Source organism: Aspergillus luchuensis, chromosome 5 (assembly GCF_016861625.1).
Source record: "Aspergillus luchuensis IFO 4308 DNA, chromosome 5, nearly complete sequence".
Lineage (NCBI taxonomy): Eukaryota > Fungi > Ascomycota > Eurotiomycetes > Eurotiales > Aspergillaceae > Aspergillus > Aspergillus luchuensis.
Genome location: NC_054853.1, coordinates 5,374,268 through 5,394,303, shown reverse-complemented (window position 1 = coordinate 5,394,303; position 20,036 = coordinate 5,374,268). Strand labels below are relative to the sequence as shown.

At 35.9% G+C, this 20,036-nt stretch overlaps 4 protein-coding genes across 4 annotated transcripts; 1 reads left to right on the top strand and 3 right to left on the bottom strand.

Annotated features, from left to right (window-relative positions):
* Window positions 1–2,694: 2,694 nt before the first annotated feature.
* On the bottom strand, window positions 2,695–4,245 carry AKAW2_51763S (FAD-binding oxidoreductase; the record flags this gene model as incomplete). Its single annotated transcript, XM_041691728.1, has 1 exon — window positions 2,695–4,245. One exon carries the CDS (start codon window positions 4,243–4,245, stop codon window positions 2,695–2,697), a length of 1,551 nt encoding a protein of 516 aa, XP_041545184.1.
* Window positions 4,246–5,151: 906 nt separating this feature from the next.
* AKAW2_51762A (oxygenase MpaB family protein) lies at window positions 5,152–6,527 on the top strand (the record flags this gene model as incomplete). Its single annotated transcript, XM_041691727.1, has 3 exons — window positions 5,152–5,573; window positions 5,622–6,351; window positions 6,408–6,527. 3 exons carry the CDS (start codon window positions 5,152–5,154, stop codon window positions 6,525–6,527), a joined length of 1,272 nt encoding a protein of 423 aa, XP_041545183.1.
* Window positions 6,528–9,426: 2,899 nt separating this feature from the next.
* On the bottom strand, window positions 9,427–9,798 carry AKAW2_51761S (uncharacterized protein; the record flags this gene model as incomplete). The annotated part of the gene is made up of 1 exon (XM_041691726.1): window positions 9,427–9,798. One exon carries the CDS (start codon window positions 9,796–9,798, stop codon window positions 9,427–9,429), a length of 372 nt encoding a protein of 123 aa, XP_041545182.1.
* A 1,161-nt stretch (window positions 9,799–10,959) lies between these two features.
* Window positions 10,960–11,841, bottom strand: AKAW2_51760S (uncharacterized protein; the record flags this gene model as incomplete). The annotated part of the gene is made up of 1 exon (XM_041691725.1): window positions 10,960–11,841. The coding sequence occupies one exon, from the start codon at window positions 11,839–11,841 to the stop codon at window positions 10,960–10,962; it is 882 nt and encodes a 293-aa protein (XP_041545181.1).
* Window positions 11,842–20,036: the final 8,195 nt, after the last annotated feature.

The following is a 20,036-nucleotide window of genomic DNA, read 5'->3' as shown; positions in this document are numbered from 1 at the left end:
AGCGACGGGTGAAACCTGTTTCTTTCCGCCCTGAAATTTATGTATGTTGCTGTATGGAGGGTTAATTGCCCGTAGATGACTGCCGACAAATGTACGATCATGACAACAGGCACAATTCTGTCTATTCAAGCATGTGAGACTTACTCCAAAATAAATAATAACAAGAAGATAGAATTAACAGAACTAAAAAAGGAAAATTACATACAACAGAAGGGATTCGCTGGTGGTCACCCACCCAACTACTAACCTCCCGGCGTGTGGCTTAAGTACGGCTGAGCGGACGGGAAGCCCTGTTTTCCACACCCTATGGTCGTATGTACTTAGTTCTGGTTGAGAAGAGAATACATCCTGCATGGAGATTTGATCTCACTGATAGATAAGCGGTGGGGCTGAAGCACTAGTCGGCATGAGGATACTCATCGGGAGAATCATGGTATCCACACAGCGAGCTTTCATTACTTGAGCATACTGTTCGAGTCTCTAGGCCATCGTATTAAGGGGGAAGGCTGGAGAATAAAAGTATCCCCACTACAAGGGCCTTATTTTTGATAACATTTGGACGCAAGATGAAACGATCGATATGAACTGTTACTTCGGAGTCTCGAATGGTATGATATGCCCATTTCAGCGTGTTACGCAGAGCCTCACCAGTTCACACTACAAGGATCTCTCGTGTCACTTGGCCACGGCTACGCCGAGAAAGCTGACTTTGCAGGCGAAATACTTGAATACATTGACGAGGGGCGCCCGGATGAGCCAAAGCTTATGGCACGGCTGGATAATGAGGACAGCAACCCTAACATCGAGGGTTTTTAAAGGTTGATCTTCTTGGTGAACTCCATAACCACTAGGCTTAGTGAATACTACGTATATAATATCTTGCCGAATTGATTTTCGTCCTTTTTCTCATATCTTCCACCGAGACACACATAGCAGACTTCCCTTTATCTCCTGGATGACTTTTGCGGATCCGCTCTACCACTGGGCCGAAGTCACCCTATGAACGTCATCCGGTAACAAAAAATTCCACGATTACTTCGACGTAGAAAAAGAAACCAATATGGTATAGTTGAGGAGCTACACCTTGGTAATTGTCTCAGAAGTTCTCGATTCAGATTCGCGTTTTTGTCTACCGATGACGGAATAATCCCATAGATGTCCGTGTGCTCCACGCCTGTCGCAGAAGGAGCAATTAGTTGTTTATTTGAACATATTGGACAATGATATTGGCGAGTCAAGCAATACTCTCACAAACATTTGAGAAATCCAAGCCATGATCGAGTGGGTTCAATTATGGTGGGCATATGCACATGCTGTTTCCCAGCGAGAAGTGCAATAATGTCAAACAACTGTTCCAAGAAGGGCATACTGATGATCAGCGAAATTCTAGCACTATGTGTAAGCTCATATACATGATCAAAACATTATCACTGAAGGTAAATTTGTATTTAATTGTGACCTCACGCACGGAGTTAGGAGTCAAGTTGCTGTATCTTGCGTTGTATTTGTCTGATTTAATTCTATGAAAGAATTCAGTGCGAGATGAAGGTATATATAAAGAAAGCTTGGTCAGTATAGGAAAGGAATTCCGACTAAGGGTTTCATGCGTTCCTTCGGCGGTGCGTGTGTGAAGCAGGTGCAAAAAATGATAGCGCCGAAGGCCATCTCCGACATTCAGGCATTCCTATGGAGAAGATATGATTTGCTATCATGTTTACGATCGTTGTGTCTGCATAATTCCCTTTACACCTTATTATTACATTGTGCCAATTCGGTTTGCTCGTGCTAGTGGCATATAACTTAGTAGTACTTTGTGTTGGGCGAAAGGATCTGTCACTTGTCATCACTCTGATGTTTCATTTTGTCGGCTACTATTATCAGGATCGAGTTAAAGGAAGTTATGCAAACCAGAAGATTTTCAAAAGTTTCGAGGAGTTCGATTTCATAATCGCAACATACCTTCTCGCGAGAGTCCATGCTGCTAAATATTGTAGCAATATCAAAATTCACCCAAACTATCCTTCTGCCAGCTGCCACAAGCATATTCTTTGGGTAAATACAGTGCCGCTATAGGGCCGATCATTTTCACTCCTCCAACCTCGCAAATGCAGTCTTCTAGACACTAATAAAATATCTAGAGATATTGATACCTGATAGCATAGGGTGATTGTTCATATATCCTGTTGGAACAACATTTTAGGTCAATATTGAAGTTGTAGGAAACGCTTGATTCTTCCTATCTAGATAACTCAGAGAAGCAGTTAAAATACAAGTCTTCAGGATTGCATGTCTATGGCTATTGAATGATCTACTGAGATTACGTTCCAACATGTTCTATAGCAACTGACTCGATGTAATTGATGGTGACATAAGGTTGTTGCCTTCAGAGACGGAAGCTACAAATCCAGATAAGGCCTCCGTCGGGATACTGTATTAAGGAACCTTCCCGCCATGAGGGTGGGGTATTCATATTACAAATCCCCTCCCGAACAGTTAACTATAAAGCAGTTCGTTTTGCGTCTGTCTCAATGGGCTCACACTACTTGATGTTAATCTAGGACTTTTGCAAATATATTGGCAGGCCAAGCTCATTTCATGTGTGAGGTAAATAATATACGACATTTGAACACATTGACTTGCCTGCTGTTAAGAATGAAATAAATTAATGGCTTAAAGTTTCTATGAAAGACCTGTCTATTGCAACAAATAATCCCTATTCCACAATAAATGATAAAGCCCATACAACCCACCCAAAGGCCACTGATGCCAAACCCTCTCTGCCAACCACTCCCCCCAAGACTTTCTTCCCTTGCCTAAACTCGCACTTTCACTCCCACTTCCTCCCACACTATCCTCCACCATCGGCTTCACCTTCTGATATATATCCGGCAAATTAGTCGCATGATATTTCTCCCTCAGCGAATCCAACTTCTCCTTATCGTAGATTTTCCAGAATTCCTCTTCTGTATAGTACGTCCGCGCATATAACCACTTCTTACCACCTAGCTTGTGAACGAGACTCTCAAGGCTACGATTGAAGGTGAGGAAGGGTCCTTTGCCTTTGGGGCCGGGACCCCAGATGCCGAAGTTAAGCAGCTTTTCCTGGATATTGTCTCGTTCAGAGAGCATCTTTACTTGTTGCTGCTCCACCTGGGCTGGTGTATTCGGGAACGTCTGCCGCACAGGACACAGCCAGATAGGATACTGCCCAAACGATGAATCCACAAATTCCATCAGATCCCTCGCGCCTGCATACGGAACTGCAACGTCCTGGATGGTATATTCACGAAATAAACCACTCTTATGTGTAGCGTGGTAAAGTGTTCGTGTATGCGTTATCCCGTCCATTACCCATCTCATAAACTTTGTCTGCGGGAGGAGGAGGTACTCGAACGCGTATTTACCAACCCAGAATCCGCCACGATCATACCGGAAGAGGTAATCGACAAGCGGGACGGCGTCTGTGATTGGGCTTTCCTGGCCCCAGTTTGAAGCGCGAGCGGCGGCTTCAACACGCATGTAGAACCAGGGATCTGTTGGACGGCTGAATGTCCGAAGTTGATAGGGGGTTTTCTCGGCTGATGATATTTTTCCAGCGCAGATAACGCCGGCGGTCTTGCTGAAGACGATGCCATCGATGTATTTGTATGAACTGTTTGAGCTGAGGTCCTGAATGAGCTTGACCCCCTGTTGCACACCATTTGAAAAAGGAAAGTACGTCAGTTCCACAACGGGGCTAGGCGGGACGTCAATAAGTCTGATCTCCAGCAAAGTGGTTATTCCCAACGTCCCAAAACAGGAGCCAGCACCATAAAACAAATCCTCATTCTCACCAGCCGAAGCACGCACTACCTCCCCATTCCCGAGAATAATCTCAACCCAATTCACTGTCCTCTCAAAGAATCCATATTCATACGAGCTGCTTTCACCCGATGTCCCCGAGTATCCACCTCCAGCTGTTATACCCGGGAACTCCATCACGACTGGTGGGATAAGACCATGAGGTAGGGTTGCGCCAACGAGAACGTCCATAGGGACATTTGGTTCGACAATGACAGTCTTCGTTTCTCGGTTTACAGCGGGCACTTTGTTCAGATGGGCGATGTCGACGGTGTTATGTTTTGTCTTGTTTGAGGCTCGCGTGCTGTTTGTTGAGCCATGGTAGATGGAGAAGGGTTGTTTGGTTTCGTAAAAGGCTTTAACTTTTTGTGAGACTTGATGAACTCTCTCGTTGTGGGTGTCCATTTTGCTTTGGCTTGAAAAGTATAGGCTTTGACTTAATGGATAACAAGAAGGGACTATACTACCAGGTTATAGGACATCCTGGAAGACTTATATGTTTCTTAGAATATGAGGAAACGCCAGACTAAGGTAACCCTTCTCTGTCTACTTCTGGCTTATCCCTACCTACCCCTCACAAGCTGACCGACGCCTAAAAGTGTCGGTAAGGCCCAGTCAGCGCGTGATGAGTAGTTTCCCAAGGCTGCTTCCATTAGGCTCACTCCACTATTGTTCAGTTATATACGTGGCAGTTCCATAATAGTAATTTCCTTAGCCAATACAAACATCCATTGGGAAGGATTGCGGTGGGGGTTACAGATTAGGATTTATAATGTTACACAACTAGGATTCTAGATTTACGCATGATGGCCGCTCATGTTGAGAGGAAGTTCCGGGTCGTGGGTGTGTCAAGGTGGGTGTTGCTGTATAACTACTCGAGAGAAACGATCAGCTCCTTCATTTTCAACACACTCAAAACTCCACGTTAATTGTGCCAACTCGTATATCTAGAATATCTAAAAGTTCAAGTAATGGCAAGCCCAAGGTAGTAAGAAGAAAGAGATAACTAGAGAAAACAAGAAGAAAGGGAAAAGAAGCATGAGACAAGACGGACTGAAGAAGAGGGGTAAAAGAAGCAATATAAACTATTGATACCTTGCATGCCTTGAAATTATATAGTGCAGAATACTCAGCTGAAAGATGTCACACCGCCAGCGAAGAAATCTATCTGGCCAATAAGAATGTACATGGCATATACTACAAAATAATCAGGTTTGCGGTCATAATCATTCATTTGGAATTCCAGATTCTCCATCTAATATAGGTTGGTAAGAGGTATTCCCTGTCTCTGAGATGTGCATGTTGCACATCATGTCTGAGAAGACATACAAGATCTGGAACCACTCGTTCAAATGGACATCAGATCATATTCCAGCAGAGGGGCTACAGTCTATGAGATATTCGTACGATGTGCTTGGTGAAGAGTGCTATCTCAGATTGAAGCAAATTGTCTCCAAGCCCAGTCATGGCCCTACTGAACAAGCCCCGCTGAACCCAGATCTATACACTCTCTTGCGAGACAACTATACCCAAGACAAGAAACTACGCAAGCTATGGGGTCAAGTACATTCCATTCCGGACTGGGTTGACTGGGCGCAAATAGAAAGAGGTCAGAAGGTCCTTTATCGATATGATATACTTGCTTTGAATTCTGTAGGCCACCTTGCTAGTATAGAGAAACGTACATTTACTGATACAGCAAAGCTAGCCTTCCAAGGCCTCATCGGTGCGATGTAAGTACCATTCCTTCAATTGTATCGCATGATCTTAATATCAAATAGGGGCCCCGGCCGTGGAGCCGAAACACTCGCACGTACTTCCGGCCTCGGAAGACAGACAGCTCGTCGCCGAATCCTCGAAACCGCCCAATTTATCCTCGAAGTAACTCAATCCCTATCCGCACTACAGCCCGGCGGAACGGGCCAAATCGCTTGTCTACGAGTCCGATTTCTCCACGCGATAGTCCGCACCCAATTCATGGCTCTTATTCAAAGGGACTCGTCGCAGTCCACCTATAATGTAAAGGAACACGGCATCCCAATAAACGATATAGATTCCATCGTCACAGTACTCGATCTCTCAGCCGTGATCCTCCTCATAGGCCTTCCGGCGCAGGGAATCTACCCGTCAAACCAGGAAGTGTCCGACTGTATCGCCATGTGGAGGTTAGTTGCGCATTACATGGGGACGCCTTCTGAGCCATTCAAGACTCCGCACTCGGCAAAGGTCATGCTAGAGTCGTATCTAGTGGCTGAAATGCATCCTACGGAGAATAGTGGTCTGTTGGCGAGGAATATTTTCCGAGCCCTGGATGACGCCCTACCTTATGTGCCACGGTCACTTCTTATGGCTAATACGTACTGGCTGAATGGGAGTGAGCTGTCGAATCAACTTGGATTCGAGGGAACAACGAGGGCGTGGTCGCTTGTGCTGAGCTTAGTTTATGGGGTGTTTGTCGGGCTTATATATCTATGCCGCTTGGTGCCTTGGCTTGATGAGGGCCATATCAAGGTATGTTACCTCTTCCTCTTTGCTTACAATCAGTCAATGATTGCTGATGCAAGTAGCTACAACGCCGACTTCAATGGTACATTATTGTAGAGGGGAAGACAGGTCTGGGGAAAAGGTCGACGTTCAAATTCAAGAATAAGCCACAACTTCAGCCTCCCCAGAGCACCAGAATGTAAGTGGATACTCGGTTCCCGGCAAGAGCATCGCATATGTGATTCGCTCTTGGAGCTTTAGTTGCGACAAAACCTGGTGGGAGTATCTTGCTTAGCTATGGCAGGGCGTGAATACATAACCTATGAAATATAGTGTATGGGATGGTCTTAATAAATTTCTCTACTATTTACTAGACAGCCTATTCCCACGACGATAGATGCTCATAGAAACGAGAGCCTTGTCATCCGATGCAAACCCTCGCCATTGAGTTCAAAAATATCCGACTGTACCTCTTCAAGGACTCTGCAGACCGCTTTCAAAAGCTTTTGGTCAACTGCGGAGTCTGGGGAGGGTGAAATAGATGTAGGATCACTACCACTAACTCCGTCCAGGCGGACCATGTGGGGATTCATTGCGTCTGAGTCCTAACGAAGAGAGAATACAGGTATGCAAATTGAATCCACGAGAATTATAAAGCAAATAATGCTTTTGGGGGGGGAGGAATTTTCGTGAGGCACGGGAATTGTCACAGCTTGAGAAAGGAATATTTGCAAAATTGAATAATATTTATTTCAACTGACAATCGAGGAAAGCTGTGGCGATTGGGACTGTCACAAAAAGTAGACAAAGAAGATATACCTTTAGCTCTCGTCCTTGGCCGCGGCCTGAGTCTTTCTGGTTTATGATGTTATTCTTCATTAGCGGTCACTGTAACTTGCAGTAGCCCAAAATATTGTTGTAGAGTCACAACCAAGCCTGTATAAAGGGCATAATTCCTGTTCCATGCTCGATAGTAGTAATCGAACTAGGTAGTCGTCTGTTCGTATGGCCCGAGGAGCCCCTAGGGACGCATAGCAAAGGCACAAGAGTCTCATTTTTTGATCGATCTGTTTTCTTACTTTCTAATCTTTACATCATCAGAAACGGGTGGCGAATGGGCTTTCTAGATTTAGAAGAAATGAAGAGGGATTGGGATAAAAAGCAAATATAACCAAAAAAGAAGCTAAAACCCTCACTCAAGGGTCCAATCAGCAAGCGCGAACGGCAATCCTGAATGAGGTAAAATTCTTGTAAAATTCGTACAGAAATACCATCCGACCAAAAATCTTTCAATATCATTTACTCAGTGGAACATGGTCAAGTCATCCGTGTGTGCTATGCATGAGGTCATCTATAGTATTACTAAAATCCAAGTAGCAATTGCACAGGATCTAAGCTAACTAGTTGAAGAGGGGAAGTAATGCTTAATAATCCACCTGATGTTGAACTGAAATTGTTGCCAAGAGTAGCACCATCCCTACGGCCCTACTCAGAGAGAAAGAATATCTCCTCACCTGGTTTAACCATCTGAAATAATACCTATGGAAGTCAGAAATCATACTGACCTACCCATGGGGCCCATGGTTCGGTGGCTAGCTGAAGTTAAATCACGCGGGCTAGATAGTGCAGAGTAAGATAAGCAGAATACTAATGCTCAGCTCTTCAGCCACGGCCCGCTCCTAGAGCCTATCATGCAAAGTGGCTGGTTAGCCGTCATGTTATAATCACGGCGTATCCACTATGATACTTATTAGGAACCAAAACCTAGTAGATGGCATGTAATATAGAAACAGATATTAATTTGTAATAGCGTGCCAATCCTTCCCATCATTAATCTAAAGTCGGCTCTGGGAGCAGTAGTAGTGCGTACGTCTGAGTCCTTAATCATAAGTCGAAATGGTATCACAGAGTACGACAGCAACGTCTTCTGATAAGTCCTTCCTGTGTCGTTCATGATTATTCGTCTGTTTGTCTTATTATTGCCACATCTGTAGAACATTTCCTGGCTGGATATACACTAGATAGAGTCGATTGAACAATTGCAATTGTGTAAATTAAGATCAATAATCTACATTCAATGCAGATGGTTAGTACATGCAGCACGGGAACAGTCATATTTCATTTTGACGCTGACACTAGGAGGCTGTCCTGTTGTCTAGCCAAGTTCCTATCGCCTTTTTTTTCTTTTTTCGGCAAAGCCGTGTACCATGAACCATGTAAGTGAAGCTGCATGATTAAATCATCGCATAATGACTAGCTATCGAGTCTTCACTTACCTACATAATCCGGACATTCAATGAGCAAGTCTCATGTGACACCGTCCTTATGCGGTGCTAATTCGACATATGTTTTCATTGGAGCTGAAGTGGATTTCATATAATTTAGGAGCCAATGGATCTGTTTTACTTTTGATGGTATTTTACTTATCTTACTCCACAGTATCTAGCCCGCGTGATCCAACTTCAGCTAGCCACCGAACTGTGGGCCCGGCCCCATGGGTGGGTCAGCATGATTCTGATTTCCATAGTTATGATTTCAGATGGTTAAACCAGGTGAGGGGGCATTCTTCTTCCCTGAAAAAAGCCGTGGAGATGGAGTTACTGTGGGTAATAATTTCAGTGATGACATCAGTGCTAATTACCTTGAGCAGGTGGCCTGGCGCGGCAGAAAACATCTCCTATTAAAGTAGAAATACTAACAAGGGTTGAAAATTTGTGCCCAGATATATTTTTGGTCAATTGGATATTATGTGAGGTGGGGCCAGGCTTTCTGTAACTAGTGACTCTGATACTTTACACCAACAGTTTCTCCTTCCCTAATCACATTGCCGATGCTTATCAGCAATTCAAGCACGCAATCTTCCAACAACCTCCTCACCTTGTAGACTATTCCTAATTGTATCAGGCATAATTGAATTCATATAGCATTCTCCAAGTTCAGCTGATAGAAAGAGAACGAAATCCTAGTACCAAGCATCCTCACTCGACCGCTCCTCCTGGCTGACCGTATCGGGCTTTTCCGACGCCTTCCAGATATACCAGCCCAAACCGTCTGCTAAATAAAAAACGCCACCATCGGAACCCAAAAGGTGATGCTCCCATTCTACGCCATTGGGCCGTCGTGGACCAAATTCGCCCCGAGACCAGGCGCCCACGCCACCGTGCAGACCAGTGTGAGCCAGCCTACCCAGCGCAGAATCATCGGGTCAGGCCGGTCATCAGCCAGGGATTGGTGCTGGGCCAATCCAGACTCCCTGAAAAACCATCGGGACCTGTCTAGGAGAGTATCCCACCATCGGCATTTGCAAGTTGAGTCATACTCAGAAAGCAGCAAAGAGGGGGTGACGCCAGCATTCCCGGTGGTGTTCATTGTCCCTCTATCTCTCCGGCCGCGATCCAAAAGAAAGCCGTGCCGAGCGTCATATGGACGAAATAGGTAGCCGCTGTGAGCCAGAACGTGATCCCTCCACTCCATGGAAAAGGACCGTGATGCAGACAATGAGTCCCCAAGACACCAAACCACCCAAATGGAAGAAATTCATTGGTCAATGCAAGCCACGAGGGCACGACCGGCCGCACACGGCGATCAGAGCGAATGACCTGGGCAACGAGGAGGACTTGCAGGATCAACATTGGAATCAATATGGTAAAGTACAGCCAGGCAAGGTCGCTCAGCACCTGGATCAGTTGGGGGTCACGGTCGAGACGGAAGGTGACCGTCGCAAACAGAATGCCGCATGTCATGAAGGTTACCCCCACTGTCACTCCGGCCGCGGCTTGAGTCGTGATTAGGAGCGGCATGGCTTTGGTCGATCTGCGAAAACTATACATGGCCATTCTATCGTTCAGTCAAAATAGATAGAATGAGGGGTAAATTAACCTCACCAAATTTCACGGAGTTAAAATCCACGAAGGGAGAAAAGAAAAAAAAAGAAAAAACATAAAAAAAATAAGACCGGAGTGAAGGCTACGTTGCTGCCCGTATGGAATATTTCAGTGTAGATTCGAATCCGTATAGTGACTGGTTGGGAAGATTGGGCGAGAATAGACAGCTCACATTGCCTGCATCTGTGGGGACGAACAGCAGCCCGCGCCTTTTGCTGAACTACTATATGAGATCTGCATACTCTGTAGTATGATCACAAATAATCTGCAGTCCAATCAGCTTGCATAACGCCGTTGGAAAAGAAGCTCCGTTGCGCTAATTACTAACGTACTTTACCACCTGCCGCCCGATTTTCAACACCACGACCACTTGAGAAAATGAAGTTTTTGTGCCACAAATAATCAATATTATATAGAGAACTTTTAAAGTAGTAAGATGTCAGCCTACGCCGGGCAAACTAAAAATGTGAGTACGTCCGTGTGAAAGTAGTTTCTGTGAACTAATCCTAAGTCATCTGTTTGAACAGAAGAAAACTTTCAATAATTTGTGTTTTATACTTGATAAGGGTCATAGAAAGGCTAGCTACGAGCCTGCCTCTTCTATTTGAGCTCCAGGAACTGCTTGAACATTTACTTGGCTATGTACGTACGAAGTATAAAACCCAAATTTGTATCCCAGCAACTAGTCTTGCGGTGAGTACTCTTTTCAACAATGTTGAAACAATGTGTTGGTAAACTGAGGAGCTGGAATTTAAATCTCTTGAGCTAGACGTAACATAATTCGAATACAAAGCGGTGCCACGTCGACCGCCGCTGCGACAGGGTTATACTGTCCGAACTGAGGCTGCAACCCGCGGGACCACTCATCGCATAGACGTACTCGGGCGTCTATACTCACCTGCCATTCCTCGGCGGCCAGTCCTTCTTGAAGGGCTGCCTGCAACACGAGCCTCAGCGGGTTCCATGCTGAACTGTGTGATAACGGCAAGTCTCTATCAAGCTCACGCGGTGGGGCGTTTTGGCTGCAAAAAGGGGCAGGACAGCAGCTGACGCTCTTCTTTGAATCAGGTGTTATTCGCCCACGCACATGAGCATTTTGCCGCGAGCTTGTTAAAGAGTACAAAAAGGTGTATATTATGGTCATTCTGCGAGGACTTGGAGTGCAGACAGTGAGGTGCTTCACCTGTCGTATGTATAAGCCAAGTCGGTCGAGCTCGGCGAGCGGCTGTCCGGACCACAGGTCGATAGCCTCTGAGGGGATGATCAACGCGGGAAGTTGTGCAGCCTTCTGTAGAAAGGCTACAATGTCCCGGTTGTCGTGGTCTACGCAGTCTGAGACCAACATCCCGCTTCGTAAAACCATGATGTCACGAAACGAGTTGATATTAAGTGCACGGTGGCGACGGACTCTGGGTAGGAGGCTTCGAAGCGTGAAGTTGACAACCCCGCGTGCATTATGGCCCTCCAACTCGTAGCGGGCATCATGCTGGCCAGTGCCGACATACTGATGGTTCGCAGGTACAAAACACACATCGGCGTCTGACTGACGTGTAGGAAACCATGCACACCATATCTCAAGCACAAGAGGAATCGAGGAAGGGACGTAATCTCCGAACCAACAGCTGGCATACATGACGCAGGCGAAGGTGACATCGCCAGAGACCCGCAGGCTGCTTGAATGTCTACTAAGTGGAAGCGGCCGAGTTGGATCTGGCCCCGGGCTATTAGTGAGAACAACTGCCAGGGTGGTATATAGCTCTCGAATCGCATCGACAGCAGTGGTTTCATTCAATGGCCGGAACGCGCACAGTTTCTCACTATGAAACTACATCTCAGATGTGGCTCCATGGAGCAAAGCCTGGATTGTTGAGTTTCCTCTAAACTTCAGAGATGGAAAGCTTCTTCGTAGTCTACCGAGGGTGTCATCGACGGGGCATCCGAGGCGGTCAATCGCTGTGCGGGCTTCCTTGTAGCGTAGATTGAGGGCCGAAGCAATTCCCAAGTAGCTTGCGAAGTCGGACATAGTTTCAGGAAGGACCGAGCGTCTGTTAAGAAGCTGGATCCATTTCACGATACTTGTCCATACCTGCCTACATCAGCTTTTCTGTTGGTGGCAATAGACACATCCTTGGACGTGTGATCCCGCTGTGATACATTCGAGGCGGGTTGCGTAAAAAGATTCTATGTGACAGCGGTAGAGTCCCAGTCGATGCGATTCGTCTGGTCCAAGGGAGGACATGCACTGCTCGAGGGTTGACATATTCTGATCCTGATTTCCAACGCGCACCTTCAATAAACAGGTCGCAAATTGAAAGCGGCCAGAGAATATAGGACGAGGACGGGTATGTCAGTCAATCGTTGTTCTCTACTACCTAGCTAGGTACGAATAACTGCTTTATAGACCTTTCTAGCTCAGGTATCGGATTTCTTATCCAGGTGGGGATGCTATTTGGTTTAGGGACTGACGCTTAAGTGAGTGGGCCACTAAAGTTGATATTTGTCAGTACATACATAATCACCCCGCGCATGTTATTTCCCTCTTCAGCGTTAAATGCCAATGAAACGATGCTGTTTATTTTAGGACCAATACTCAACTAAACAGGCTACTAAAGCTGATATTTCTCAGTAATACATAATACCTCACACATGTTATTTCTCTCTTCAGCGCCAAATGCCAATGAAATAATGCTATTTCATTAGTGTAACTTTCGGGGCCTCCTATGATGAGAATTGTCCTCGAAAATGGATTATTTGGACTGGATGCACAAGCAATTATATGGTAAGTATTAAAATCCGGCTCAGTGGCGGCAAAGTCAGTCACTCAGTCAGCCTTACAGATAGATAAGGTAGGTACACATTGTTAAATATGGTTTAGTGTTCCTATTCAAGAAGGGTGTTCATGCGCCCGCGCCTGCTTCCCCCTTAGCATTGCAGCCTTCCCAACCACCATTAGTTTCGACACCCTTCCCCTTGTTCTTCTGGCGTGAGGTATTTTCGCTATTGGACCGGCCATCCCTAATGCTGCATGCACTTCATCACCCACTTTTCAGGCACAGTGATGCCCCGTGGTTTGTACTAATTTGTGTATCGGTTATAGCGATTTTTCCCCAGCCTTCTCTGCGAAAAGGCCAGAATCTTTCGACTTCTCCGCACCAGTTATCCATCAGGGCACTACAACCCTGTCTAATAAACCAGTATATTCTGAGGCGTCGCTGCATGGCGATGTGGAGAGGTCGATCGGTGGATTTGCCAGCCCGTGCTGCCTACGACCTGCCTGAGAGGCGTTGTCGGTGGGCGACCTACAAGGATCTCTACAGTGCATGTACGCGAGGTCGGTTAGATATTAGATTTAGTTTGTTATGTATCTCTCCATTCCATCTCTCCATCCACAGTGTACATTATCTCTATCGTTATACTAGAAACGACACGTCGGTGATATGAATCAAGCGACATTACTTACTGGGGGAACATGATTGGGTCAGAGCTGTTGGCTATAAGTGGTGGTGCTACTTGGTTAATCCAGGTAAAAAATATATATTTAACTGCAGATTTCAACCTTTACTTCTGTTCCTTATAAATACTTGTTTTATTATATCTCTTTCTTTTCTATTTTAATCTTTGCTTCTGTTTCTTGTAAATACTTGTTTTATCATATTTCTTTTTTTTTTATTTTAATTTTTACTTCTGTTTCTTGTAAATACTTATTTTATTATATTTTTTTCTTTTTTATTTTAATCTTTGCTTTTATTTCTTATAAATATTTATTTTATTATATCTTTTTCTTTTTTATTTTAACCTTTGCTTCTATTTCTTGTAAATACTTATTTTATTATATTTTTTTTTCTTTATTTTAATCTTTACTTTTATTTTTTATAAATACTTATTTTATTATGTCTTTTCCTTCTTTATTTTAATCTTTACTTTTATTTTTTATAAATATTTATTTTATTATGTTTTTTTCTTCTTTATTTTAATCTTTATTTCTATTTCTTATAAATATTTATTTTATTATAATTTTTTCTTTTTTATTTTAATCTTTATTTTTATTTCTTATAAATATTTATTTTATCATATCTCTTTCTTCTCTATTTTAATTTTTATTTAAAGAAATATATTGAAACAGAGATCTAATATCTATTTAAACACAGTACCTGGGAATAGCTATATTATAACTAGTTATAAATATATTATAAATATCTTTCTATAAATATATAAAGAAATAATTTAAATATATCCCTTGACTAGCAGAGACCTTGTTTAATCTTAAAAAATAATAAATTATAAGTCCTGACCTGCATCACAGAAGAACTTAATTTTTAATAAAAGATATTTTTATATTTAAGGGGCCCAACAGACTTTTATAGAAATAAATTATCTTAAATTATAATAATTAATATTATAACTAATTACACCATTTATAATATTATTCTAAAATATACCAGGTACTAAATATATTAATTAATAATATATTACTTAAATTTATTATAAAAAGGCCTTCTTAATATTACTAGATTATTTTAAATTAGATATTAAAAAGATAATTCAGATTACAGATTAAGCCTTAAAATATATATATATAATAAATTTATATATAATCTAGTACAGATAAAGTATTAATTAAGTCTAAATTTATTTATTATTTTTTTTATTATTTTAATTTATAATTATCCTATCTATTACTCTCTAATTATAATACTATTTATTAATAAATTATAATCTCAAGTAATCTGTTCTCTGATACTTCTAAAATATTCTAGAATAAATATAATATATAAGAACTTTGAAATAGATAATTAAAATAAATAATATTATTTAAATTTTATCTTATTTTCTTTTTCTATAATTTACTATTTTTTATATAATTTTTTTTATTTTATAAGTATATTAATAATCCCCTATAGAATAAATTAATCTAATTAAATAAATAAATATATTTTTATCTAAGTAGCTAGAGCTGCTGAATATTAATATCTAAAAATTAATTAAAATAAATATTACTTTTATTAAATATTACTATACTTTAACTATACTAGCTAAAAATAAGTCTAAAAAAAATCTAGCTAGTCAGATATTACAGTCTTTATTTAATTAATAAAGAAAATCTATATTTAGTTATTTAATCAGAAAGATCTTATTAGTTATCTACTTTAATTTATCTAATTCTTATATAATAAAATAAGAGTAATTAAAAATAAATCTCTTAATTAATTTCTTATCTTATTTAATAATTTTTATATTAACAGTAGTTTTAAGATACTAGAACAGGTAGAATTACAGATCTAAATTTATTAAAATAATAATAAGCTATTTTATTAGATATTATATTTAATAATTATTAAAAATTTTATATAAGTTATTATCCAGGAAGTAGGACTGATAATATATATTTATATATTAAAAATATATAAATTAAAAGATATTAATATCTATACAGCCAGCTGTAAGAATAAAAAGATTTTAATAAAATATAATAATAAATAATTTCAATATTTTAAATAAGATAAGTTTATATATATTATTAGTAATTATTATTTAATACTTATATATAATATTCCAAGAATTCTGTTTATTAGAGAAAATATAATAAATAATAATATTAAATAATAAATTAAATAGCTTAATATACAGATATCAGAAATATATATTTTATATATTAACTAAGTAGATAACCACTAGGCCTTTAAAATTATAAAATTAAAAAACTTTTTAATTATTAATTTTAATTAATTATAAAATATTAACATACTTCTGTATACAGGTAAACTTTATTTTAAAAAATCTATATATTATATAAAATTATATAATTCTAGAGCCTGCCTGGTATAATATACTAAATATTAAATATTTAAATATATTTATTATAAATATATTTATTTTATTTATTATCTCTTCTGCTCAGGTCTATATAATAAATCTATATATTTAAATTATACTAATCTTATATATACTAATTATAAAGATCTGTATATTATCTATAACAAAAGTTATTCAGTCCAGGAGAAAGTTAATAAAATTATTAAATATCTTAAAAAAAATAAGACTAGATATTATTTAAAATTATTAATTATAACTTAGCTAGCCACAGCCCAGCTAACTATAATATTAATTATTTTAAATATATTTCTAAAAATTAAAACTAAATAGAAATATAACTCTCTATTTAATAAGAAAGACTGTAAATATATAATATCTGAATTATTAAACTTATTAAAATTATTAGAATTACTATATAAATAAAGACCTGTTAAATATTATAAAATATACTAATCTATTTTAAATAAATATAATTATATTTTTATAATAATAATACTAGTAGTAGCCCCCACACGCGCCTATATTAAGAGTAATCTTATTAAATATTACTAATTAATTTTAATAAGACTTTGTAAATACTCCTTGAAGACAGTCTTAAAATTTAAAATAATTTTAAAATTTAAAATAATCTCAGGATCTGAAGTAATCTCAGGATTCTAATCAGAAAATAATACTCTGTTAAAACTAGAATATTTCTAGAATAAAAATAATAAATCTAACTAAATAAAAGCTACAGCTGATATAAAGATTCTAAATTAATAAATTATATAATTTTTAATTTCTGATTTAAAGATTTCCAGCTAACTCGTATCTCTGAAAATAATATTTAAATATTTTAAAAATATATATAATATTCCTTAACCTGCTTTAAAATAATAGCTTAAAATAAAAATTTTTTAAAAAATTAAAAAAAAATATATATAAATTAATTTTATTTAAATAAGACTTAATAGATAACCACAGGCAGATTAATTAATATAAAATATATATTTTTTTATAAAATATTATACAAGAACTGGTAAATTAAAAAATATTTAATAAATTAGAGACAGCTAGCTAAATCTGTTAATTAATAAATATAAATATAAAAATTAAAAAAAAAATATTAAAATTAATAAAGCTGTCAAGTCTAATATTAAAATAATAAATATTATAAATATATTTAAAAAATATATTTAATTTAATTTTAATAAAAAAAATAATAATTATACAGCTAATTCTATAAGTTTTTTAATATAATATTTAATATTTTTTATATAAAATTATGATCCTCTTTCTCCAGGACTCTAGAATCTTTAATTATAATATTATTATTATATAGAAATTATAAATTAATTCTAAAACAGATATAATATATTTTTCTTTAATAATAAAAATATACTTTAATCTTTATTAGATCAGTATATAGAATCTTTATAAATTTAAAATATATATATTTATTTAAAAAATTCTTTCCTGGAACCTGGTATACTATAATTAATATATTATATTTATATATATAATAATAAAAAACTAGATTAAAATTTTTATATATAATATATATAATTCTCCATAGACTACAGTAAATAAAAAAATCTATCATTTTTTTTTAGTCCTGCTTAAAACAAATACTATATCCAGAAAAAAATAATATATTATATTTAATAATTTTAATATTCAGGACTTAATTTGGAGCAAATAAATCTGTATATTAAAAATCTATAATAAAAAATATATAAAGATTCTCCAGATAATTATTAAACAGCAGCTACTAATAATTATTATACTAAAAAATCTTATTATAAAATTAATTATTAAAGCTTAAAAATAAGCTCAAGAATAGAAAGATTTATTTATTAATTAAATAAAGAATATCCCACAGGAGCTAGATACTATATTAAATCTTATACTAATCTTATAAAATCTACAGTATCAGATAAAATATATTTAATTAATTTTATAATTAAACAGGATATCTGATTACTATTCTATTAAAATAAAAATTAATATTATTTTATAATTAAAAAAGCTAACAGCTTATCATAATTAGAAAATTATAAATAAAATAAAACTTTAATAGATCCTGACTAAGATTTTTTTTAAATAAAATCAGAAATATTCTAATACAGATATCAATCTTAATCAGGATATAGTAAGTCTTGTAAAAATAATTAATAAAATAATTAAAATTTTTATTTTTTTAATTTAATCTAACCCCTGTACACAGCTAGAATTTATATTTATATATAAAAAATTACAGATATCTGTTAAACAGATTTAAAAAAAGATTATTAAATAATAATAAAAGTATTAAATAAGAGTATTTAAAATAATAATATTAGAAATATAATATTAATATAATCACACGCGGATCTATATTAAGAAATATTATATATTTATTTTCTAGAAATAAATTAAATAAATTATTATATCCAGTAATATATCTAAACTATAGAATCTTAATAAATAAATTAAAAATTATATATTTTACTAGATCTTTATATTTTTAATTATTAAAGATAATATCCTGTATTTTAAGCTGGATAATAAGACTAGAATTTTAATAAAATTATTTTTTCTATTACTTTTTACTATTAATCTGGTAAATATAAAAAAATATAAATATTTTAATTTATTTAATATCCCCCTGCTAGTAGAGTAAAAAATAAAAATTATAATTAATTAATTTAAAATAAATAAAATATTTAGTTTAAATAATATCCTGAATAAGATTCTGTAAGTAATTAAAAATACATTTATTTTTTAATTAATATATTTATTTAATATATATCTTAAAACAGGTAAGTATCTGAACTATTTCTAAGAAATTAAAATAATTATTTTCTATAAATCTAGTAAAAATAATTATTCTAAATTAAAATTATATTAATTAATTATATTATTTAATATTCTCAGTAAGATTCTTAAAGTATATATAATTATTTAATTTAATTATTTTATAAAGTAATACCACCTGCTACTAGATAATTATTATAATAATAAAAAAAATAAAATATTAAATTAATTCTATATATTATAATTAAGATTATAAAATCTACCTGGAAATAAGAGAAAATTATAATTATTTTATTTTTTAATATTTCTAGAGTATTTAATAATATTTTATATATATAATTAATCTATAACCTCTGCAAATATAAAATATTGAATAATCTAGTTAAATAAATTTAATTCTTTCTGGAAAATTATTATATTATCTTAAAATTATTTAAATATTAATAATTACAGGTTAAAATTAATATAAATATCTTTTAAAAATCCTTACTCTCTCTAATTCTATATTTTTTTTATAATATAAATATAATAGGCGGCTCATTAAATAATATTAAATATATTAATAATATAATTATAATTATAACTAAACTAGATAAAAAATTAAATTATTAATAACTAATATTATAATATAATAAAATTTATAAAGTATAGTTAGTTATATACATATCAGTCTTTACTCTGAAAAAATTTATTCTAATATACTTTTAATTATATTTCTAAAACTTTTAAAAATATTTTAATTTAATAAATATAATAGACCTAGATCTTAATTTCAGAAATAATTAAATTATTATACTAAGCTAGTTAATACACCTGCTTAGAATTATTCTAGATTAATATTTATAATTTAATAAATATATAATAATAATTAATAAAAAATACTTTAAGGACATTCAGACTCTAAATTTAATAAAAAAATCTAAATAAAATCTCTTACTAGTCAAAAAAAGAATCTTATATAAAAACTTTATTATTCTATAAATCTTATATATATTTCTAATTTAATATATATCTTAAATTTATAATCAGATATTTTATTATAACCAGTAAGTCTAGATACTTATAATTATTTAATAAAAAATAAAATACAATATTATAAAAAACTTTAAAATAGTTACTAAAAATATATTTAATATAGAATTATATATAATATTAATAAAGTAATATCTCTGTAAAACTAGACTAAAAATAATTATTTAAATTATATTATCAAATATATATGTAGATATTATTAAAAAA